We start from the raw sequence: 26,780 nt of genomic DNA on the forward strand, positions 1-26,780 counted from the left end.
TACAGCAAGGACGTTTGTGAGAACCACAATGACATAATTTTTATGTCCCTGGTGTGACATAAAAGGATGTAAATATGAACAGCTAGGACAGACATGCACTTTTGTCAGAATTACACATCTTTTTTGACAATGGTGCTGCTGTATTTTTGCTATTTTATGTCACTCTGGGGTAAGTATTATATAGATTTACATGTTAAAGTTATATAAATAATATTCTCTTCTTCAGACTCTGTTGAGACTTTACACACACAATATCAAATTTTTTTGTAAATTAGTTTTAAGACCTTTTTTAGGTTCAGCTTTTCTTATGCCTATTTTCTTTTAGCATGTTGACTATCTAACATGCATAGTAATTGATTTTAAGGTTAAAATGTTTTGTGTGCATCAGAAAATGTTCAAATTTCACATAAAAATTTTTATAACCTCCAGATAATTATCAAACATTTTGTACAAAGAAAAACATAATGTTTTTGTCTGTTATTTTACACTAATGAAACTCTGTATGGGCTTGATAGATTTGACCACTATAAACAATTAGGAAATTAATATAAATAATGCCTTTTTTCATTCTAGAATAACTACAAACTATAACTCATATAAAATAGCTTAAATTTGATAACATTATACATTTACTATAGAAGGGGACAAAAGCCTCTCCCTTGAAAATGTTAATTTATTTTGATATTATTTTGGAATAGATCTTGTAGAGTGCATTTTACACATTTTTTCTATTATCAAATAAAATATATAACAAATTAACAGTATTTTCGAGGAGGCCACTTTTCTTGTCCACTGCATGTACACATATATAAATTTATTATAATGATCTTTCAACTGTGTCTGGATAACAGTGTAGAAGTTACAATGACAAGGTGCATGTATGCTCATGCTACCATATCCAGTAACATAAAACTGACCTTACAAAGGACCTGAATTTTGGGAAAGTAACTCACTAAGAAAATCCTCATGATATGTGTGGTAATGGATGCCCATAGCAAAAGGGTTACTTCAACATAAAAACGTCCAACCTGCAATACTTGAAATGGTCTTAATTTCAAACCAACATAAAGCACATCAAATTTGCTACACATTCAAGACTTTAAACTTCTATTACTGAAGTCTCACATCAAACACTTCAAATTAATTCCAAAAGCATGTTATTACTTTGAGATATCTTGTCTGTAATTTGGGACTTTTCAAGGAAAAAAAAAACACTTTACAAAGTTTATTATTACTAACACTTTGGTGAACAAAAATAGTTAAATAAATTATCATAAGCCATATAAGTTTAAAGAGTAATTTGTATTCTGTTGCGATTTCTGTCTTTAGTGATGATAAACTTTATCACTTTGTTTTTATTTACTTTCAGCTGTTATCTTTATGGAATTGTGGAAAAGATATTCAGCAAAAATCACCCACCATTGGGATGCAACGTATTTTGACACCTTAGAGGTAATGTGTACTTTTATTTCAGTTATTAATTTATCACAATGGACTTGTGTATTTGACATGAACTTTTAACCATGGCAGTATACCTATTGTGATTGTGAAGGTACTAGTTGTGTCATGACAAATTTGACAGTAATCATACAAGTATTTTAATTATATGTTGTCAGTGTTGACTGTTATGATTGCAAAGTGATTTTTCATGTTAAGATTAAAAATACTTCATTTAAAATTTTCAAATTTCACTTATGTAGTTCTTTAAACCTCCTTCATAAATATCAGATGATGTTTGCTGTCAGTAAAAGTTTATTTTATCTTGTTATTTTACAAGCTGTAACTTTCAAATGATCAGCCAATCTAAACGTCCTCATAACCACCATAAAAAAGTATGAAATAATTGTTAATTACTTTTTTATTGTGCTAAAATGACAACAAATTGTGACAATATACATCTTCTGTTTCTTCTTAATCTTACAGTTTTATTGACTTTTGAACCATGTGTAACTATTAATCCTTCCTTTGAGGGTTGCGGGTTTGCATTCCCGTCACGCCATGCAATGCTCGCCCTTTCAGCCGTGGGGCATTCTTGCATGTCATGGTCAATCCCACTATCCATTGGTAAAAGAGTAGCCCAAGAGTTTGGCGGTGGGTGGTGATGACTAGCTGCCTTCCTCTCTAGTCTCACACTGCTACCAAGTAGGACGGCTAACACAGAGCATTCTCGAGTAGCTTTGTGCAAAATTCAAAACAAACAGTCCTTCTTCACAAGTTTTAAATCACTTGGTGAACCTTCAGCTCATGTTACCCTATTGAATTACATTAAACAATATGAGGATATTTCTTATTACTATTCATTATTTTAGCTAATCTAACCTAACAACTTTCTTGTTTTCATTTTAGTTACTTTTATAGTAATAAATAAAGAATATTCATGAAAACATAAAATGTACTGTTTACCAGCATCTTTTTTTGTTCTTTACTAATGGCACTACCACACTAAATGCTTACATTGCTGATATATTGGTAAGTCTATGGATATACAACATCATAGAGAACTATTGGCAGCTTGTAAAAGAAGCTGTGTGGGTGCTAAATGACTCTAATTTTCTAGTGTATGACATCATGAACTAATAAGATAGAAAGCCGTCAAAATAACTACTTTTATAATAACTACTTTACATAAAATTATTCAATTCTTTGTAGAGGTGATAAGTAAATTATAGAAAAGGAAGAATCTAAGAACTTAAATACTAGTAAAATTTGATTCAGTAATTACATTGTGATGCAAAGTTTACTTGTATACATCGATAATAAACTAGTTTAATTAAATTTTGAATTTAACTCTGTAAAAGGTTGTGACATATGCAGCTTGACCTTGTTTTCCTGCCTTGAGTGGGTGCTCAGGACAAGTTTGTTTGTTTCCAGTATGATATTTACAGCTACTCTCTAGTATTTCCCTTTGAACATCTTTTCAAACTTTGTCTTATAAAAATAATGTTTGAATGTTCCCTAAATGTATTCTTTTAGAAAGTTTTTCAAAATACATGTTTAAAATGTAAAGATTCTTAACTTACACAGATATGATGTTTACCTGAACTCTTGATCATAATGTGTGTGTTTTTTTTTTTTATATCACCAGGAACATCCAAGGCCAGAATATTTAGCTAAATTATCAACAGTAAAGAAAAATAAAGTAAACTTTATTACAGGGGTAAGAACAGCAGTTATCAATTTGTAATAAACATCAAAACAAACATCTGACTTTTTTGTCCAGTTGTTCCCACAATTTGTCTTGTTTTTTATACAAGTCTAGATCTATCTGTTGATGATGATTTTGCAATGTTGTAGTTGATTATCAGATTATAAGTTTTTTATGATGACACTAAAAGTGTTTGGTATTGGTTTTACAACAAAACTGTAACTAAATAACTCTATCAAACAAAATTAACAAGCGATGTATCTTTTGTATAAATTCTTTCTTAAAATTATTAAACTTAAAAAATGCCTTATTCTTCTTGAAAAATGCAGTTATTTTGAGTAAATGGTCTTCAAAGGTACAATTTTAAAAGGGTGATAAAACACTTTTCTAAAATAATTCAGTGTAAATGCATTACATGTAGTTTAAAAGACAGCAGAGTATAAAAAATAGATGTGAATAACAAAAATGTTAAAGATCTTGGTAGAACATTGTTTGAAATTGAAAGTTTAAAATGTCAACTTTTATGCTTGTTTCAAATATTCTCATTTAAAGTCCCAGCCTGGCTGCCAGGTGGTTAAAGGCATTCGACTCATATTATAATGTGATGGTCAATCCCATTATTTGTTCAAAAAGAGTAGCCAAGGGTTTGTAGTGGTGGTGATGACTAGCTGCCTTCCTCTAGTGGTATACTGCTAAATTAGGGACAACTAGTGCAGATAGCCCTCGTGTAGCTTTGTGTGAAATTTAAAACAAAACAAATCATTTAAAGTTCATTACATTTATTTTATCCTTTTTTAAAAACAAACAAACAAGTTAGATGTTCCAATGCCTAAGTTGTGGTTTTATTATCCCCTTCAAAAAATAATGTAAATTGAACTTCAGAAGGAATATTACAGTAGTTTTTCATCAGTTCTGGTTCTTTTCTAAGGGCATGTGTTTGAACTTTATTTCTTACGAGTTATGAAAATTTATTACTTAGTTTTTTACTGATGTGTTTTCTAAATGCTTCTGTGATGTACACTGTAACAGGTAAACTAACCATGTGTTTCGTTTTGGAAGAGACGAGTACAGTGTACCATATTTTCCTGGTCTGTGGTGTTACTACTTGTGAGTATTTATTTATGAATTAATTTGAGTATGTAGGTGTGTACTAAAGCTATGTGAACATTTAAGATTTCAGATTTAAAGAAGAACCAATTTTGAGAACAGTGAACTTTAGAAACAGGTTCAATAGGTAATGAAGACTATTTGACACAGTGATGGTGTTTATTCAGTGGAATGAGAAATTTATCTGTATACAGGAATATGTGTATGTGAACTTTATTATTAAAAATTATTAATTTGGGAAGGGGTGTATGGATCATCAGAAAAATTGAATCAAAATATAAAAAATTGTATTTTCAAGCTGACAACTCGGGACTCTTAAAAGTAAACAAACTATTTTGTCCCCACTAAAATTGATAAGTACTGTAGGCATGGAGTTAATAGAGATTTATAATAAGCTTAAGAAAATAATACAGACATTACTTGCAGCTGTATTTATTTACTTTGTTAGAGCCTTTGGCTATAGGCTTGACAATACAGTCTCTGCATTTTGATTCATGTTGTTTCTTTTATTTTTCTGACAATCTAGAATGAGTTTAATTATATTGTTACTTGAGATGTTTTTTTTAATATTCATTAATAGAGAATACATTCTAAACTTCACAAGTGCATGTGAATTCAGTTGAATGTTACATATTTTTTGACAGTTTACTGTTGCTTGTGCTTTATGTTCCACTTATCCACCACATATTAAAAATAAATGACACATGTTCAAGATAAAATAAACATATTTACTGGTATACACCTGTAACATACAAACTGTAAAATTGTTCTCAAAGGACCATTGTGAAGGCAAAGATTGTATGATCACAAATTTAATGAGTAGCTTCCATCAGCTTGTACTATTATGTAAGCAAAGATGAACAGTAACAAAGGAATCTCATCAGAATGGAATAATGTTTCTTTTAAAAAAAATACAACAAAGTTTAGTGCAACATAAATGTACACAGTCACATGCTTACTTTGATAGGTTTACATAACAATATGTTTGTTCTTCAACAGCCTGCTGTGTACAAGTGTTTGTTAGAATAAGGCAACACAAATAATTCTCTCAGTGGCACACTTTGCTAAATTGCTAATTATCAATAACTTTTACTACCACTACCTGTTTAAAATTGCACTAGTTATATGAAAGAGTAATATATGCAGTGGTAATAAATACTGAATATGTACTTGTGACTTTTGCTAAGTTCAAAAAACAGTAGAAAGAATTACCGATGTGATATTGAATAGTAGCATCTGTTATGGTAATCATCCAGTGTCAAACAGCTGTTGAAATGTTGCCAGGGAAATAAATTTGAGTAATGATGAACAACAGTGGCTTGAATAACAATATCCATCATCAGAATCGCCTAATTTTGTTGTATCTGTTTCCAATAAAAACACTAGAAAATGCACAAGCTGTAGTTTCCAACTAATGCACATACTAGTAAAACACTGGATTTTTTGATGGCTAAAAATGAAGGACTCAGAAAATTTCACAGCATGACATAATTAAGGATGGGGAAGTAAGTTCAAAAGTACTGTCAGTTTCTTGCAGAAATCTCAGTGGAGTCCTGTAACAAAATAAATATCATTTGAAATAATTTTATAGTGGAATCAAAATGATTATTTGTGGCTTGAGTTAAGCTGTCAGCAATAGATCTACAGTTTTGTTTGCTTACATTTTTTTTGTGATCTCTATTTGTGGATTTTAAATACCTAGTTTTTAATTATCTGCTATGTTGACTTTTTTTTAGTGCACAACAATGAGAAAATATGTGTTTAGAGGTGAGACCACGACCCCACTAGGCACGTATAAAATTATTCCAGTAGGAAAACAGCCCTTTCAAATAAAACAAGTGTGTTTAAAACGTCTCTTTAAATAAAGATTTGTGTCTTTTGTAAGTATTTATCAAGGTTTTGTGACTTGTTTAACGTGAGTCCAATATGAAAGCAGTCACTTTCGGAACAACGTTGCATCTGTTATGCACTTATAACCACATAAGCATCTTTCACTGAAAATTAACTGATTTTAAATGAGCATTCCATACAGCATATCTTTCTATGTTGTGGTTGAAAATGCTCAGTCGATTTTGCTGTAGTTTTGTGTAACAATAACATGAATAAAAATATAACGATTAAGTAAGGAAATTTTAACTTTGTCTCAACAATCATGTATTTTGCTTATTATCAATCTTTTGGTGGTCCAGTCTATTTACAAGAAAAGTTTTCAGTAGTGTTTCAAGAATGAGTCTACTTTTAAAGGTTTTTTTTCCCACATGATCAGAGATTACTCAAAGGCTTAATAGAGACATCCCAGTACCACAGGTAGTACTGTTTTAGAGTAAGGCTGCATTCTTAAATTAAGATGACTTATAACTTCATGGTCATTGATTTTTGGTTCTATGTTTAAAGAAAAATTGTTTTTAAAAGATGCACTTTGTAAACTTGGGAGGATTTTTTTATTATTTTCAGTGAATCCAGTTTCCAATTTTTTGCAGTATGGTATACAAGACAGTTATTTCTCATAATTGTCTCCACGGATAGGTGTACTGTATTTCAAGATGGCTGGTATGGATATTAAAACTTTTATTAAAATAAATTAGAAAACAGTGTTTCACCTTCTTAGGTATCTCAGGCCTTCAGGTTAAGAAAAACAGTTTTAATACCCATACCAGCCATCTTGAGATACATTTTTACTTGATGTGGGTTCCTCATCATCATGAAAGAGATATAGTTTTTCTGTTGCTTTACCTTCTTCCAAACTCTTTTCAGTCGATTGCCATACCTACATATCTTGGCAGATTATCTTGAAACTTGGTAGGGTCATACTTTGATCCAGTATGTCCAGTAAGTATTTTCATTTTTTTATTTAGGCTTTTTTAAGGGGTCAGATGCCAAACAACCCAAAAATATATATTTTGGGCTTTTGCGTGGTTATATTTACAGCAGTCTGCAAGTCAACTGGCACAAATGTAAATATTCATGAGCTCAATGCAATGACAAACAAAAATAGCTAGATTTGCCCATTTTGAATCTTTTTTTTTTTTTTACTTTTTTTTGGGATGGAGGCAGGAAGAGATCTGAAAAGCACAATTTAGAGGGTATTTGTTGATCATTTACTCAGCCATATTTTGACCAATTTACATGGTAGCTAGTAGAAAGATATTTTTGTACAGGTCCCAAACATTGACAAACAAAAAATTGTGAAATTGCCCATTTTTAGTAATTATAAAATGGGTTAAGATGCCACAGAAAAGCATAACTTTATAGTTGTTTGATCAGTTGCAGGTTTCATGGTTTTTGTTTTATCATATCCTGCAAAACAATTTGCTGCCTAGAAAATCTAGGCAAAGACTTAGTGAACCACTCCATAAAAGGACAAATAACCTCCAACTGTGTGAAGAAATCTGGACTTTAACTGCCAGACTCCAGTTATAGTTTGCTACAGCAAAGTGTTTTTTAAGTTCCCTAAAACTATTTTAAATTTACATATATATTCTGTGTTACAGTAGGTCTTGATGCAGTGATTCTTTATAGACTTAAATTATGTTTTGTTCTTTAGGTAACAATAGCTATTGCTGCTGTGGTTGGTGTGATTGTTTACAGAATATCCATTCAAACTGTTCTGTACTTCACATTGAGTGACAATCAGACACTAACCAGCATGGTATCTCTTACTACCTCTGTGACAGCTGCACTGTTGAACCTTGTATGCATCATGACCTTTAACCTGGTAGGTCACTTAAATGAGAAACATTAGGGATATGAAATTCACCTATTTCTAGTTGTGTAAAATGTACTTTTTATGGCTTTATTGAAGATGATATGGATCAAATACCTGCTTATAGTGATATGTGTATATAAGTGTATGTGTGTGTATACATATATATCAAATACGTGTTTATAGTGTATATAAGTGTGTGTGTGTGTATACATATATATCAAATACGTGTTTATAGTGTATATAAGTGTATGTGTGTGTATATATGTATATATATGTATCAAGTACCTGTTTAAAGTGGCACGTGTGTGTATATATATATGTATATAGTGGTATGTAAGCATATTAGTTTTGTTGTTTATTTATTTTTTACTTTGATTTCTTAATGATTAAAAGGAAATGTTATATGTAATTACTTGTAATTTTTTAAGGTTGTTTCTTGTTTTCTGTTCAGCTCTAAATAATGTATTGTTTTTTTTCATGTTTGTATTTTCAAGAATGAAATTAATATAGCTTGGAATTTTTTTATGAATGCACCAAAATAACCATAAGAAAATCTTTATATTTTGCATGCCTGAGAAATTATTAAAATAATGACAAACCCTCAGTATTTAAGTTCAGATGCAAGTAACACTACTATATATTTGTTTTGTAAGATCTTCAGTAGTACTTTTCAGTTTTGGCCATTTCAGCCATGGGGGCATTATAATATGACAGTCAATCCACACTATTCATTGGTAAAAGAGTAGCCTCAGGTGTGGCTGTGAATGGTGATGACTAACTGCCTTCCCTCTAGTCTTATGCTGCTAAATTAAGGACGTCAAGTGCAGATAGCCTTTGTGTAACTTTGTGCAAACTTCAAAACAAACCAAACCAAATAACTTTTCAGTTTTTTTATAAACACACCCATCATCATTGAGTGGTCAAATACTAGGCATAGGAATTAGTGTACGTTGATCATGCATTTGTTCTTTTACCTTTGGGCTGGGCATGTATAAATTTGAATTAGAAAAACTTGATTTAAACTCCAAAAATTACAAGCCAGAGTAAAAAAAATCAAAAGAGAATGAACACTTAACCAGGGATAAAATTACCATATTCATATCACACTGATATCTGAAACATTTTGGTATTGTTTCATTATTTGTATGCTAGGCCTAGTGGTCAGTGTTCTGAACTCTGAACCTGGGGTTTATGGTTCTAATCCTGTTGCAGCAAAATGCCCTTCAACCTTGAGATTATGTGAATGTTGTAAAAGTGATTGTCAAATCCTGTTATTTGATTAGAGTAACCAAAGAATTGGCAATAGGTGCCATTTTATAGTCTTATCAGTTTAAAGTTAGGGATGGCTAGTGTAGATGTTCTTTCTGAAACAACTGACTAACTATTAACCTTTTCTAGATTTATAGAAGAATAGCCACCTTCCTCACTGAATTGGGTGAGTTTTACTTGTTTCTAATTTTGGCAATTCCAAATGAACATAGGTTATTTTGTATGTTTTGTTCATCATTTTGAATAACAAAATTTAACCAGAATCTGACTGCAAAAGTTCTTATCCATATTTATTTTAGTGCCAGATAAATACTGTTACAGTCACACAAAGTTTATCAGAATAATTTATACATCTTGAAAAAACATATACATTTTATTGGTGAATAAATCCAAATTATGCACACTTTTCAAAATAGAACTTATTTCTTTAAAAAATTAATTTATGCCACATTATGCATGTTATCTGAATTTTTAATTAACTTTTCTGTTTGTACAGAATCTATTAAAATAACATTAGAAAGTAATTATGTAAAAGTATATTGAACATCACTAACAGCACACTTTATCACTTTACCAGTCTTAGTTTTATTATTGATCAAGTCTGAGTGTTTTGTTAAATAAACTAGTGGATCAGTGTGAAACACAGTAAAGTATATTTAGTTGCAATACCATATAGTCTTGTGATCAAAGCAGTGAAAACTGTTCACATTGCTAACATATATATGCAGAAATACATGAAAAAAATTGTATAGTATTTATATAAATATATTTATGATAATTTTAAGGTTAGATGATTATTTGTAACTTTTAATTTGGTATTATGTATTTGATTTAATGACAGTTCATGATGAAGAACAGTAAATATCATATACAGTGTACAGGGATACTGAAAAGGAAAAATAGGAATGTTAGTACATTCTACTAACAACTTGCAACATCTTGTGTAGATATCCATAATAAATTCAGAAATATAGTGAACATTGCATCTGTAATATGGCATTTGTCCAATAAACCGACCCTATGCATTTTATATTAAGGATATATGTGTGTTTCAACATAATTTTTTATAAACTTGTGTATGAAGGCTACTAATAAAATAAATTTTAAAATATGGAATTTTATTTTGAGATAAAATCATGTTACAATAAATAATAAAACATCTCTTATTAATGCAGTCAATTTATGTAGAGATATTACATAAATTGGCTTCAGTACTGCATGTTATATATTTTAAAATTGTCAAAGATTACTAAAAATGTGTATAAAAACTACCATAAAAAGATATTTCCACTGTAAAACTAGAATGTAAAGCTCTTTTTTTCTGTTACAGTATGGAATGAAGTCAATCATTTTGATTTAAAATTAACTTGTGTTTCCTAATGATTTGGCTTGAGAAGTAGTTCGTGTTTGCTAATTCATGGAAACTAGTGTATCTAGACAACAACAACAAAAAATGGTGGAGGCTAAGATAAGGCTTAACATTTATTTAGATCATGGACAAATTAAGAAGAATGTGGAAAATTCGTCTTCAGTTCCTATGATTTGTATTTTATTATGACTTCCTCTCCCTCAATACAAAAATATTTGACCGTAGTATTTCTAATTACTCAAAACTACGTTGCAGAAATATCTTTGCTCCGTGTGACAGCAGCAGAGTCACCTAAAAGCTGGACCTGAGCCAGACGTAGAATGATATTTATAACTATGGAAAATAATGAATTTTGTAAATAAGAAATAATTCACTTTCAGACAGAAAGATATTTATACTCTAAAGATTTGATTTGAAGAATAGAACTTAATGTTTCACCTAAGAGCTCTAAAAACCTCTGACATGATGGATGTTAAATGACAAGTTTAATAGTATTATCAATTGGTTGTCATTAGTGTTAAGGTAGTTTATCAAACATTTTTTATTTATGTCAACCTTTTTCTGTATGTTAATATTCTTTTTGTAAAATAGTTAATACTGTTCTGAAATATTGTATATAGAAATACATCGCACTCAAAGTGATTATGAAAATAGTTTGACTTTGAAGATGTACATGTTGAAGTTTGTCAACTACTATTCATCAGTTTTTTACATTGCATTTTTTAAAGGAAGGTGAGTAATTTGTGTTAAAATATGAAATGAAAAAAAGAAACAAAATAAATGGTACTAAAAGACAGCTGATAATACATAGTTATAAAAAACTAATCTTTCAAGTTGTTTTGTAGACTAACTTATTACTGGTCATAGAAGTGTTTAAAAATCACATGTAACATGATTTTGAAACATTTTAATATCTGCATGTGTAGGTTGAAGTAGATTGTTGTTGAAGCAATGTGCTAAACTGTTGTATTTACCTTTATGTGTTCATTTTTTTCTACTTTTGTTGGTTTTTAGTTTTTAATACAAAGATATTATTACAATTCATATGTAAGAAAAATGTTTTAAGCAATAAAAACAAACTTGTGACACCATAATAAAGGGTATTCCCTTTCAAATTCAGATTATAGGTAACTAATCAAATATTGAAGCACATTATTTTTTGTTCATTAAAAATAAACTTAGCATTATGAGGGGCCCTTATTTATAAATATTGCAGATAAAATTAATGTTTTAGCTGAATAATATAATTTATTGATGTACAAGTCTAAATATAACAAGCTAAAATGTGAATTAAATGGTCATGGAAATTTTAATAATAACTTGTTGAAATGGCATAGAATTCTTTATTTTTTAAAAATGTCCTAAACTTGTACTTCTTACCCCAATGACACAGCAGTATGTCTGCAAACTTACATTGGTAGAAACTAGGTTTTGATACTGGTGGTAAGCAGAGTACAGATAACCCATTGTGTAGCTTTGTGCTTAATTACCCACAAACTTGTGGTTTTACCTTTGAGATTTTAGGAGACTTAAAATGAAAAAGGACAATGGAGAAAGTGTGAATAGTTCATCAATACAGAATTGACTTTTTTAGATTTTATTTTTATCTTTATGTTACATGTGAAGAAAGTTGTTTATGTTAAAATTTATCTTTTGATGCAACAGGTTTGTTGGGTATCCAGGACATTACAATTCATTGTTTGGATATCGACAAGAGGAAGTATGTATAACATTGTCAGTTTTTTTGTTTTATAAAAGTTCAGGTGTTAAACTGTTATTTAAATTTTCTTTTTGTACACAGTTTATTCATAGTACTGTATAATAATTCCAAAACATACTTAACATCTGTTGACATTGTAGCTATTTCTCAATATCCAGTGTCATTAGCTGCTCGGTCCAGTGGTTCTTTGAAGACATTGTGTCGGCTGGTATGTGGAATACTTCTATTACACTCCTATCTTTTTGTTTACATGATCTGGCCAATTTCTCTTCTGATGGTGTCCCAGTACTTCCTGTATATTTTTTACCACATCTGCTAGGCTTTTACCAGAAATGAGTATTTTCCTCAATCATATACTCTTTTTATTTTTCAGGGTCCCTTTATTTTCATGGTATCTCATTCTGGGGTGAGTGCTTCTGAGGCAAGTATGCTTTCTCTTTTTGACTTCATACTAGCAACTACTTTCACTATAATTACTACCACCAGTATGCAACAGGTTCTGTCAAAATGAGGTGCCCTGTAAGATCATTTAGGCACCTACCAGATGATATTATCTTATTATGGATTGCCACTCATGGACATTCATGAATACAGCTAAAAAGGATCTTGCTAATCTTCATATTGAATAAATTGTGATTGGTTTGTTTTGAAAAAATGTAGGGAACTTGATTCACCTATTGCACAGTTTCCAGAGCTCTGTTTTTCAGGTCTCCCCAGTGTATTTTAGCACATCAGGCTGTATTGGTGGAGCTTGAGAATCTGTGGCAGACAAGAGGCTTTTCCACCAAAGTTTTTGAGTGTGTTCAACCACTCTTGGAGAAGAGGGCAAAGTCAGGGGTCCTCCTTCTAGGGTTTCTAGATGTTTTTTTTCATCTTTCAGAAAGAGTGGCTCCAGCCTTCCTGGGAACCTACTCATAAATTTGGTTCATATTTTGCATACAGTTATCTAGTTGGGGAGTGCAAAACCCTTCTCTTTGATCAGTGCCAGTTTTGGTTATCATTTATGGAGGTTGGTTCACTATATCATAATATTGAAACTAAAGCAATTCCATTGTAAGTCCTTGGTTGAGTGCAGGTTCCACATAATTCCAGGGTTAAGTAGAATACACCTTATCCACTTGGTTAGAGACTGAAAACAAATGTTCATAATTCCTTACCAGATGAGTTCTGTTCATTTGTTGAGTATGACATATGGGATCCCATTATTCCTAGCCTCGGGTGTTACCTTTTGGACTCGTTAAGTGTTGCTTACTTTCGTGTCGTTATTCTGATGGTGCCAAATGCAACATTCTGTGGTTACATGTTGGTATCTAAAGTGTGTGTGTATATATACACATATAACATTGTGGTCTGATAACCATAGCCAGCAACATGGGATATAGGTACTACAACCCCTTAATTCCAACCCTGAGCCATAGAATCTTGGCTGTCTGGTCAGGGGTGGCCTACCTGATGATTATTCATATTCTGTTCTGCCTTTGATTTAGGAACAAAGCTCCAAGTGAAGAGCATATTTGTCATTGAGGTAGGGTGTAATTTCCACACTCTTGTACCACTTTTTCTCTTGGTACATTCCTGTTCTATACAAATGCTTTGTGTGTGGATCATGCCTGCACTGCCCCCTACACTTTTATCAATGTGAGATTCTAGCTAGAGTGTTGGTGGATGGTAAGTATTATAGGAAACAATTTTCAGTTTAAGTAAAATGTTAACTTTTATTTTTAGATAACTTTAGAAAATAAGCCTTCTAGAGGCTTTTAATTTCTCAGTAATCTTGTAATTTTTAAGAAACTAAAACTGGAATGTAATTGCCACTTTTCTGTTCTTTAAGTCATAATAAATAACATCATGTTGTTGTTTGCAGTTTATTATTTATAAAATCCTACCTTTTTATTTACTTTTGCACTACCAAAATAATTAAGACAACTTGCCATTTTCAGACTTTCATTTATATCTCCTGGTAATATTGAAACATGAATGTTGTAAAGTGTCTTTAAAGTTGATATAGTCATGTGAAGATTGTATGCAAAATGGTGGTCAGTTGGCCAAAATGGCCGTTAATTTAATTAACTTCTTAATACGTAAGGATATTATGAGTTAAGAATTTAAATAATAAGTTAAAAAGTAACTGAAACATTGAAGGGAATATTTTATTAATAATTGTGTTGTTTGTTCTTAGTTTAAGTTGAAATTTGCAAATAGGATTTGATTTTATACTGTATCTATAAAACTAAATATGTTCTATAATTAAGGACTTTTGTGATTTTCTTTTCCAATGTTCTTTTTAAGTTGTCTCTTAGACATATTCAAAAGAATTTTTGGTTTTTGAAATTTTATCCCAAGAAATTATAAGTATCCAGCATTGTCACTGTGTTGTAGAAATGACACTAAACATAAAACATTGTAAAACTATCTCCAGTTTGCACATATCATTCAGTGTTGCTCAGACCTGTGTTTAGGCCTGAGTATCATTAGGACACCTGCATTGTTTTATTGCTACTAGCAGTAGTATAGATCTAGGCTTAGATAAGATCCAAGATCAGTAATAATTATTCATTTATACACAGACAAATGTAATTTAGATTAGAAAGTAACATACCTAAATTACTTCTTTCTTGTTCTAACAAACTGCATTTTGATATATGTACATAAGCTCCCACATGACCTTACTAACCAGCACTGTTTGAGGTAATCTACTTCACACAGACAACACTGATCTATGACCTACTTTATCAATATGTATATACTCAATCTGAAACCTGGTTAGACAATGTTTTGCTCAATAACATAATAGCAATCAGTCAAATAACTATAAGAAGTCCTGTATTTGCACTGGTATTTGGGACCTGAAGTCATAAATTCATGGTAAAAAAAACATGAAATCTTGATTTTTATTCAAAGAACACTTCCTGTTGGCTGGGAAAAATAGCAATATTAACCCTTTTTTGTAGATATTTTTTCTGTGCATGTCTTAAGGTTTTAGTGAGTTACATTCAAAAGTTGATTAAAGTATTTTCTTTTCATGATATACTAATAAATAAACTCTGAAAACATAGCTCTTAATCCATATTTTAATAGTATACAAGTTTAAAGATTTTACTTTCAGAAGGCAATATTTAAAATAAAAAACTAGAATTTTCTAGTGTAAGAATTGTAACATTTTCTCTCTAGGCCTTTTCTTCTCTAATTTATTTACCACCCTCAAGAAGTAGAAAATGAAATTTAATGTAAATCACTTATTATTATATAATTTCACTAAGGCATACTATAATTTTCATAGCGTTTGATATTATTTGGTTCCAGAGACATGAAATCAAATCTATCTTGCCACACCCACTTGTGACGTCCTCTTTATTAGAAATTACCAATAAGTGTTTAAGCCACTCAGTTCAGTATTACTTAAAAACCAATAGAAAGCCGTGGTTTTCATCTGTCAAGTGATTTATCATATTGCAATGTTTCCTGTAAATAAAATTCCATATTTTGCTTTCAATTTAACCTTGATTGCCGTGGGAAATTATTGTTTAAAAATAGAAATATCTTTAGATCAGTTAGGTTAGATTGAGTAAAATAAGCACTACTGTTACTACTAATAATAATAGGCCTGGCATAGCCAGGTGGTTAAGGCACTCAACTCGTAAATTGAGGGTGGCAAGTTTGAATACCCGTCGCACCAAACATGCTCGCCCTTTTAGCCGTGGGGTCGTTATAATGGTTCAGTCAATCCCACTATTTGTTGGTGAAAGAGTTGGCACTGGATGGTGATGACAAGCTGCCTTCCCCCTAGTCTTGCACTGCTAAATTAGGGACAGCTAGTGCAGATAGCCCTTGTGTAGCTTTGCACAAAATTAAAATAAAACACACCAAAAACACACAAACAAAAAAACTAATAATAATAGTAATATTTTAAAAAATGTTCATGAGTAGCTCGTGCATAATGGAATTCAAAAGCATAGCAAGAGCTGCATATTTGTCACATGATTTACAACTTATTAAGGCATGAATAGTAATTAGTTAGGGGTTATAAAGGCAATAAAACAATAACATTTAACAATGTATACACATACACACACTATTATGAGCATAAAACTATTTAGTATAAACATAAGTAGTTTAATATCACAATTTAAAGTCATTCCAGACAGTCATTCTTCACTGCTTCATGGGTTACACCAGTAACAAGGATTTAGGTTTAGATATTACAGAAAAAGGTTTGAAATTTTTGAGACTAAGAAAAGTATTTTTAAGCTAAACTTGGAAATCAACATTCAGACTAGCAAACAGAAATTCTCTATTTATTCATCTATACATATGTAAGTATTCACAGATACATTTTTAGTGAAAATACTCCATCAAAAAATATAATCTTTGGTGTGCAAAAAACTTTTTATGTTTACTTAAAGCCTGCCAAATGATGTGAATACATTGTAATACTATAACAAGCACAGAATAATTGTTAGGTCAGTTCCTGGGATTGAGCCTGTCATGAGAAACTTAAACTATGAAGAATCAATCAAAGTTTTTCATGTTAGTCACACACATTCTTTAAATTTTGAGGTTTGAAACATTATTTTTTGGACCATTTGATCCTGGGCAAGTTATTAGTGCTCTCACTCACTAACTTATATCTTATTGTACTTTTCAGTCTTGTGTCCTTTCTGAGATATTTTTTAAAGTGGTATTGCCACAGTAATTTTGAAACTGTTTTTCTACATTTATTTCTAGTGTGGAACAGGAGGGTGTTTGTTTGAACTCTCTTTGCAGTTAGCTATAATTGTGGCAGGGAAGCAGTTCATTAACGCCGTGGTGGAAATGGGTGTTCCGTAAGTTTTTTAGTTAAAATAGACATTTATTGTAATAATTTCATGTAAGAACATTTTCTATGACAGTTGGCTCATTTTGAGATATTAGAACTGTTGTACTTTTTTTTTTCAAAAGTGATTTTGATATGTTCAAGATTCATAGTTTATTAATGTTCAGTCAAACATGTAGTATGTCAGATTGTATGTAAAATTAAACTATTTATACATTCATGTCAACAACAAAAACTGATATTATTTTAAAACTAGGTAAAAATATTTTTGTATTTATCTAGATGGCTGTTACGGGTTTACAAGAAGTGGTCAGTGCATAAAAAGGGTCAGTGTGCTCATGAAAACCATGCACCCACTCAGTGGGAGAGTGACTACAACTTAATAAACCAAGAAGAACTGGGTCTTTTTAGTGAATATCTTGAAATGGGTAAGGCTTAAGTTTAAAATAATGATGTGAAAATAATTACATTAATAGATACATATGTTCTACATAAAAACTTGAACAGATTAAAATGGTACTTTTTCCATGTCTGTGAAAAATGTTAGATCTTTAACAATGACCTTGTAGTTTGTACATCATTCAAGAGCCTTAAAATCAAGTTATTCTAATTGTAGTTAACTGAGTAACTGACTACTATGGAAATGAATGAAATATAATTATTTTAAGTATCTCCAACGTAGTTTAAAATACTTTTAGTTATATAATGTATAATTAACAGTAAAGATGAAATGTGTGATATGATAATAATGTATGTGAAAATTGTAGTTGGAGCAGCATTTAGAATGTTTTTGATGATGTAGAAATGGATATGAATTGTGTTTATTGCTCAGCCTGAAGGATTATAATGCTAAGATTAAACATTTGATTCCCGCTGTGGTTATGGGTCAAATTCCACATCGTACAACTTTGCATTTAACAACAAACAAAGAAATTTTTTTTTTTAATGTTATGGGTTTCAGCTTGTTTTTCAGAACAGTTTAATGTATAGAGGAAACATTTATTAAATACCTGTAAAACAGCTACACCACCTCAATGATTAGTATTTTTTGGAACAGCAATTTTAAAGGTCCTTGTCTGTGTTTTAGTTTGTTTGTTTTTTAAATGAAACATTATTAATATGCTACTTGATTTTGATGTTAATGTTTCTGTCTTGACTTTCATGTTAAACTAGAAATTAAATCTCTTATTCAACCACCTTTAGACCTGAATCAACACCGTAAGGTTAGAATTTCTGTGTAATAAAGTGTGATACTTCCAAGGAGTCACCACATGTATTATTGTTATTGTAGTCCACTAATTACATTAATATATTTAACTGTCTAAATCATAAAAAACTTCCTCAAACATTAAATGTACAGTTCAATTAATAAACGTTTCTGTAATTTGTTCCCCTTCTCCAGTGTTGCAGTTTGGATTTGTCACAATTTTTGTGGTTGCATTTCCTCTGGCACCATTATTTGCTTTACTAAACAACATCACAGAAATCAGGCTCGATGCTAGGAAGTTTATCACTTTCTTACGACGACCTGTTGCAGAAAGAGTTAAGAACATTGGTGAGTGCACAGTGTGGTGAATACAGCAAGCTGTTTAGTTTTAGTCTGTTAAGAAGAAAGTAAATTGATAATGTTACATATTTTTTATTTCACACAAGTCTCTGATTTATTATGTTACATACATTATGTATTATTGCTCTAAATAATCACTAATTTGAATTTAGTTGTTATTTAAATGTTAGTATGTATTAAAATATGATATTTCTCAACAAGATTGGCATGCACTAATCTCTATTATGACACAAATATATTAAAATATGCAAAAAGGAAAAACGACACAAACTATAATTATAGTTATTACAAATTAGGGTTTAGGTACAAGAGTTTTAGAAACAATACTGAGTTTTATATATGATCTAGAACCAGATATTTTATCGACAGTTCAGGTCCATAACAAGCAAATTCAATCCGAGTTGAGACTGTCACACATCACTTAAGCTGGCTATCTTGTATGGCTTTGCACTGATTACAAACTGACTTTTTCCAGAAATGCTATTTAATGTCCTTGTAGAAAAAATAATATCCCAAATTGAACGGTTTGTAATGTTCAAAATCTACTGCATACCTGGTTCCCAATTTTGTAGTTTTATGATTAATTGGTGTTAATCACAATAATAGCTTCTGAGGCCTATATCACACTGACTTTAACTGACTAATAATATTATTCCTGCTCTTGGCATGTTGGTTTATATAGTTTATTGTGAGTTTCTAGAATAATCACCAAAGTTGGAAGATGCTAGTGTTTTCATAAAATAAATAAATATTAAATCTTACTCTTGAGATTCTTCTGCAAATTTCAAGAACAGATGGGACTTGTGCAATACATAGCCAACAATATACATCACATGAAAAAAAGGAAAACTATATTGAAATAAATGTAGGTACTAAAACAAATGTATCATGGTAAATCTGTTAGAAATCACAGTCTGAAGCTCTTAAAATGTAGACAATAATGTTGTGATACCCAACTTCTTTGTGACATACAAACACTCTTCCATTAACTGAGTGAGGACTGTTATTAGTAAATAATAACAATCATTTGACAGTCATGTGTGAACCAATCAGTTGTAAGAAATATTTGGATTTTAGCCTTTCAGGTATTTTCATTATGACATTTCTAGTTACCCAGATAGTGAAGTAATGTAATATTCATACTTTGAAGTTTGTTTTATTTCAAACCTTGATTTTTTACACTAAATATACAGAGAAGAATTATTAGAGTTAATTAATAACTCCTGATTAGTCTTTAGTGATAAGTATTAATTCATAACTTAGCTGAGATATATATAATCCATTCTATACATGAATGTAATGTTAATGAAAGAGAATTGTTTTGTAAGCAAAAAAATAATAAAAAGATTAGACAGTAAAGTTATTGAAATATATTCCAGTTATCCTAATAGGTTGATTCTATTTTGATAGGAATATGGTACAGAATTCTTAATTCTGTTGGAAAGATTTCTGTCATCACAAATGTAAGTACAGAGAATTATGAGCAATGTTTGTACTTGTTCTTAATACTAACTGTTAGTAATATCACATACATTGATTACAGTGATAAAGGAATACTTCATACACATGTATGATATTAGAGTGAGACACCTTAAGAATCATTATAAGTGAAATAAACTCTTTGCATTTCCTTTCAAATTTTATCTAAATTATGAAATTATTTTGAGAAACGTTTGATGTTTAAGGTGATTATTAAATTAATGTTATAAGTATAGGTCAGTTCCAAAACTGTAACTTAATATGATCTCTTTTAGAATTTCTGTGTACTTGTGTTCTTTCTGCAGTGATTTTCTAAAGCACCTTTAGTGGGTTTATAAAATACATTGATGTGATTTCTTTTTGTGAGTCAGTTTACAAGTTTACACCTACTGACCATTGGTTGTTATTAATTAAAGACGAAATTTTGTGCATTGAAGAATTGTCATGGTGTTGATCTATCACAATTTTGATGTGATATAGAAACTTAATTGTTACTATTATGAAGAGACAGGAGTTTATAATGTATTACATATTGATGTCAATAGAAACAATAAATTGTTTTTGACCTTTCTGATCACTTGAAGTACAGTGTCACCATATTATTACTTTATTTTGGAATTATATAGTATAATAATTCTATATAGTAAATTGATGTTCATTTAATATAAAAAGTAACAATGTCATAAGAAATTTAAGATGAAAATGCTATTATTTTCTGTTCTATCAAGCATGGTTAGTGATGCAATAGACATTTAACACAGTGAATTTTATTATAATCCACAATGTCAAACCCAGTTAACTGTGTACTATGACGTTTACACATGTGAATATTTTCTTCTACATTGTCCAATATACTTAATGGTGTGAAACTTGATAATGTTTGCTCTTACACAATCAAACTAAATAATATTACAGTATATTATTTAAGGTGAAAGAAAGTGTGTTATTTTCTGAACTGTTAATTCTATATTCTTACTTTTCAGGCACTAATTATTGCCTTTACATCAAGTTTTATAGAGGAGACATTTTATAAAGTTTTCATTTCACCAGATGGGTCACTGAATGGATTTCTGAACTTTACTCTGTCAGATTTCAACATCAGTGACTTTCCTGGTGATTTGAATATTCTTTCTGAACCTGACACCAGTGTGGAATACTGCAAGTAAGTGTTAATTTTTGTTTTATTGTTTCAAATTAACAGAGCATAGAAAACAATGTATGTGTGATTAAGAACCAGTGTGGTGTCTCTTTAACCCAACTGGCATGGGATACCAGTGTGGTGTCTCTTTAACCCTACTGACGTGAGACATCAAAGTGAACAAGTTTCAACCGTTTTACGTAGATTCAAACTTTAACCCTACTGACATCGGACATGAAAGTGCACAAGTTACTACCATTTTACGTAGATTCAAACTTTAACCCTATTGACATGGGATATCAAATTGTGCAAGGTACAACCATTTTATTGAGTTAGTTTCAAAGTTATCATCCATGAAAGTATTTTTCATCATTGCAACAACATTTTTACCACAATGAACCAGATTCAAGGCAGTTGAATGCAACATGGTACATTTGGCATGTATAAGTTGGTGGAAATGATGCCTAGCATGCAAAGATAGATGGGTACAGATGATGTCTATCATGTTAAATGTAGGGGTGGAAATGATGTCTAGCATGATCAGACATATTGGAAAAGATATCTGGTATCGCGAGATATTTCGATGAAGGTTATGTCTCGTATGCATAGACATATGGATTGAAATTATGTTTGGCATGCGTAAATATAATGCTGTAGGTGATATCTAGCATGTGTAGATATATGGGTGGAGACAATAAAGGGTTGATTAAACTACTTAAAATAATACATATTATTAAACTTGGTACAAAAAGATACTTTATGACTTAAATATTAGTATTACATAAGATTTAATTCTTAAGTTAAAAAAATGAATATACTTCTCTACACAATCTGGTGATGCTCTGAATTTTCATTTACAAATATTTTTTTCTCTCCTCTTGTAAGGGTTTCAGATTGTTCAACCAATTAGAAACGTACATATAGCAGATACTAACAACTCCGAATATAAAATTTCAACCCAAATGACAAATCCTTGTATTATCTTCTGTTTTTCAAGAAATATGTGTAATTCTCATTTATATTGCTGTTGGACAATTGGTTGTATTTATATAACTAATAAAAAGAGTGTATTCTATCCATAAATCAGGCAAGTTTCTTTTTGTTTCGGCAGTCAAAGCCAATACTTCACGAAGCTAGCCTGATGGGTTTCGACAAAAAGTGTTGCTTTAAGTAGTAATTAATTTTTTTTTTACAAACCTAATTGTAGGTTAGTTAGAAATAACAGTTGTTTTACAATTCTATTCAAGTGCATTATGCAATATTTTTTAATGTAACATAATTATTTATAGTACTAAACAGAAATTTTATTATCCTTTTATAAACATTAAAAATAATCACAAGAGATTTCATAACATTCACCATCAGTTTTATTTTTTATTCTGTAAGAAGTAACATTTGTACAAAACTTTAATACATTTTTCTCCGAGGAAGATGAAAGGATTGTTTCTAGATTCTGTTTTATGTGCAGTAAAAAAGTTATACATCTTCAAGAGAGAGAACTTTACTGATTTTATCTTCAGCAAAATTTGAATCAACTACATCGACTCTCTTAATGACTGTATTTCAGGATTGATACACAAATATTGTTTAAATAAAACAATAGAATTTGAAGAGTAAACCCTTCGATGATGTTATTTCTTTTCTGTTGGTACAAATCTATTAATATTTCCCAGACATCAGAGCCACAAAATTCCAACAACATCTCCTCACTCAATAGGATTTCAAAGGAACTTTTTTGGAAGAAAACTATAGAATTAATTTCTAACAATTTGATATTGCTAACAAACTTGGATATTGCTGTTCGTATAAGAGCATAAAATGTACTTAGCTGTTTAAGTTAGAAAGTTAACTTTATTTTAAAAAACTTGTCTGAGTACAGATAACAATTTTAAGGTATAGTTAAAATTTTATGAAATGCAAAACATCCACTATAAAATAAGTTGTTTAAAATGCTGACTTCTGTTTTAAGGTCATTTTATTTCATGGTTTCAGGTACCAAGACTATAGAGAGCCCCCCAACAGCAAGCAACAAATATGAATATAAGACGTTATATTGGCAGCTGGCTACAGCTCGCTTGGTTTTCGTTTCTATTTTTGTGGTTGGAAACAATTTTTCAAATTATAGATCTTATTTTTGATTAAACTTAATTACATTTGCAGTTCATTTTCAGTTTATACTAAAATAAATCAATTAACAGTAGCTTTCACTTAAGGACATAAAATACAACCTTCTTTCTTCAAAAGATAGAATATTTTTAAATGTTAATTGTAGAACTAACCTGAGACTTTATTTAACCAAAGTTTTTAAAACAAATATAAAGTGTGAATAGCTTTTATTAAAACACCTTTTATTTGTAATTTAAATTTTTTTTGAGGAAGCTAAATATATGTTTAGGTGTACATAAACCCACAGAACCAGTTGAGAATTGCTGTATTAAATTAACTTCAAGGGAGTTGGAAACTTTTAACATTTACTGAGACTGAAAATGTATAAACATTATAACTATGTTCAGTTGTTTTTAATGAAGCAACATAAATAGAGCATAAAAGGTAATACATTTTAATACAGCCAGGACAATCCTAGAATGTTTTTAAAAGTTTCAGTAACATTTACTAAGTTATCCTTCACAAAATGGATTGATTAATCATTTTTGTTAATAAACTATCCTTTTCATTACCCAATTCTATAAGTATTAGATTTTTTTGTGGCTTCTGTTCATCCAGTAGAATGTTTTTCTTATTATGTAGCACTGATACTGTTCTGAATGACTGTACATGCTCATTAGTAATTTAAGAAGACTTCATGATTTAATCATTGTTCATAAAGTTTTATAATCTGTATTGGTTAAACAGTGTTATGTAAAAGGATTATGTTTTAAAAACTGCTCCAGTGAAACTTATGTTTTTCCTTTTTTAGTGTCTTGTATTCATCATGACAACTCTAATTTGTTGGTTAATACCAGACATTCCAAAGTCTGTGAAACTACAGATTAGACATGAAAATCACATCGTCAATGATGTGATTATTGAAGAAGAACTAAAAAGAGCAAAATATCTTGGAAAGAGGGAAACACCATGATTTTGGAACACATTATTTCACAGATTGGTAATATTTAAAAATTTGAACAAGGCAGAGTTTTTTTTCCTGTTTAAGAGGTAAGTGAACAAGTTGATAATAACATCTAATCAAATATCTATGGTCAATGAAGTCCAACAGGGAATACAGTTTCCATACATATATGTGCCACAAGAACAAGTACGTTTTAAACTTTGCAAAAGTCTATGTTATTTAGAAAATTTCTTCTTTCACTTAACATTTGATATATTACAACCTCAAAGGTCAAACCTTGTTAAATCTTAAACAAATTATTTATTTTTGTTTATATACTTAATGTTTACACCATCTTGGTGACAACAGTTTTAAACTGTCTTGTATTATAACATTGATATTTTCTTTTGTTGAATGTTTATAAGTACTTAAAAGTTGTGAGAATATTGTGTTCATTATTTTTAACCAAACTTCTATCTTTCACGTATCTTTTAGAACAGGTGTCGGCAACCTTTTAGGTCTCAGGAGCCAATCTGAATTTAGAACAAGAATACTGCAGGAAATCAAAATAAACACTTATGTTACACACACACACTTAATGAAATACTGTGTAAGTAAAACTAAAGAAAATGTAAATTGATTATTATATTTACAGTGTGTTCTTTTAATGACATTGGTGCTGTTACATAGTTTTGTTCCTTTCCCTGAAGTCTGTTTCACAATTGATTAAATGTAATTTCATATTCAGTTTTCTACTATTATTACTGAGAACGTTTTTTTTTTGGTTTTTTTTCTAATTTAGGGAGAATCTCTGAATACACAGGTAGAACCAAACATTGTGAAGATGATACTATAGAAGTGGAAGACCATTCCAGAGTTGTAGAATGAAGTAATATGCCTGCTCCTGCACCTTGTTCAAGGTGACGTGCCATCAGAATTCTAAAGAACAAGACTTGAACAGTGTTAACAGATCAACAACTAATGCTACAATCTGTTCCAAATTGTTATCAACTTTGTGTATGAATCTCAAACTTGTGTTCAGAGTTTGTTTCAGAAACACCATTGTTAAGATAATGTTTACTCTTTGAACTGTTTTAGTGTCTCCACAATATTAAGTTCCAGTGTTTTAAAATAATGATAAATCAGGAATTAAAGTTTTTAATTTTTACACTGGTCATCACTTTTTAAATCATTGTTAAGTAGATTTAGTGAAAAAGAAGCTGTTTTTAATAAAGATCTTGAACTAAATTTTGTTCAGAGGAAATTTATCTTAACCTTCCTTTCTTTAGTTCAAAATTTGTCATCTATATTGTTTTTATCAGTGTCAATATACGTTGGTTGTCAGTTGTTTTTTTAAGTGTGCTGTCAAATTATCAACAGAAAAAATTCTTGAAATGATTGTAACAAAGAGTACACTAAAGTTATTTGATTAACTCAAAGGAAAATTCTTTAAAGTTAATGAAAACTTCAGTTTATGAATTAGTACTTACTGTTATAAATGTGTGCATCATTGAAAAATAGTGAATATTCACCTAGATGTATTGGATACAACTTCAGTTTTTAACAGATTTGTGTTTAAGTATGTACTTGTCATAATCCTTTAATAATAATTTGAATCACTCGTTAGGGTGAATGAAAATTTTAAAGTGAATAAACACTAGTTTATTTGTTTCGAATATTTATGTAACAGCAACCGCCCCTAGATTTCAACTGATACACTAGAGGGAAGGAAGCTGCTCAATAACACCCACCGTCAACTCTCGGACTATTATAATTACATCACTTGACCGTCAGCTTTTAGACTATTATAATCAAATCACAAGGGCGCCAGCTCTTAGACTATTATAATTACATCATTTGACCATCTGCTTTCAGACTATTATAATCAAATCACTTGACTACCAACTCTTGGACTATTATGATTACATCATTTGACCATCACTCTTACGGTATACTGAAAACCACAAAGTGTTTGCGCGATTTGTTTCTGCAGTGGAATGCGAATCACGAATCCACAATCCAACACGCTAAGTGCTAAATCACGTCCTGCCCAGAGAGAACGAGCCTGCCACATAAGAGTAATAATGTACTTAAGTAAAGACAAATGTTGGAAGAGAATTCTTCTTTAGATACGGTGTGTTTTGTTTACATTTATATTGCATTAAAATATTGTAAATAAATTGCATGTATATCAAAACTTTGTGTTCTGATGTCATTTGTGTTATTTATACGATAAAACTTAAATCACCAATCTCATTCACTGGCACAGTTTTCTTTATTCTTATACAAGACGGTAGAGGACGTTTTGACACCGGAAATCCGGTAAATATCTTTAATGATTTATGCTCAACATATATGTTTCTTTCACACGTCTCACGCTACTGCTTAAAAGAGCAAGATGTTTATCTTGTGTTTACC

General features: G+C 30.4%; 2 protein-coding genes across 3 annotated transcripts; both read left to right on the plus strand.

Moving 5' to 3' along the window:
• On the plus strand, window positions 1–4,571 carry LOC143248141 (anoctamin-7-like). The gene is made up of 4 exons (XM_076496572.1): window positions 1–169; window positions 1,370–1,452; window positions 3,086–3,157; window positions 4,551–4,571. The coding sequence occupies exons 1-4, from the start codon at window positions 94–96 to the stop codon at window positions 4,569–4,571; spliced, it is 252 nt and encodes an 83-aa protein (XP_076352687.1). The 5' UTR covers window positions 1–93.
• LOC143249328 (anoctamin-7-like) lies at window positions 4,175–24,972 on the plus strand. Of its 2 annotated transcripts, none has more exons than XM_076498971.1 (12): window positions 4,175–4,252; window positions 7,797–7,967; window positions 9,357–9,393; window positions 11,217–11,328; window positions 12,262–12,316; window positions 17,042–17,139; window positions 17,412–17,557; window positions 18,532–18,684; window positions 20,107–20,159; window positions 21,159–21,337; window positions 23,306–23,412; window positions 24,231–24,972. In XM_076498971.1, the coding sequence occupies exons 2-11, from the start codon at window positions 7,899–7,901 to the stop codon at window positions 23,349–23,351; spliced, it is 948 nt and encodes a 315-aa protein (XP_076355086.1). In that variant the 5' UTR covers window positions 4,175–4,252; window positions 7,797–7,898; the 3' UTR covers window positions 23,352–23,412; window positions 24,231–24,972. The 2 variants fall into 2 exon arrangements, with proteins under 2 accessions (XP_076355086.1, XP_076355087.1); XM_076498972.1 differs by having other exon boundaries at window positions 21,265–21,337.
• The last annotated feature ends 1,808 nt before the right edge of the window (window positions 24,973–26,780 follow it).

Source organism: Tachypleus tridentatus, chromosome 4 (assembly GCF_004210375.1).
Source record: "Tachypleus tridentatus isolate NWPU-2018 chromosome 4, ASM421037v1, whole genome shotgun sequence".
NCBI lineage: Eukaryota > Metazoa > Arthropoda > Merostomata > Xiphosura > Limulidae > Tachypleus > Tachypleus tridentatus.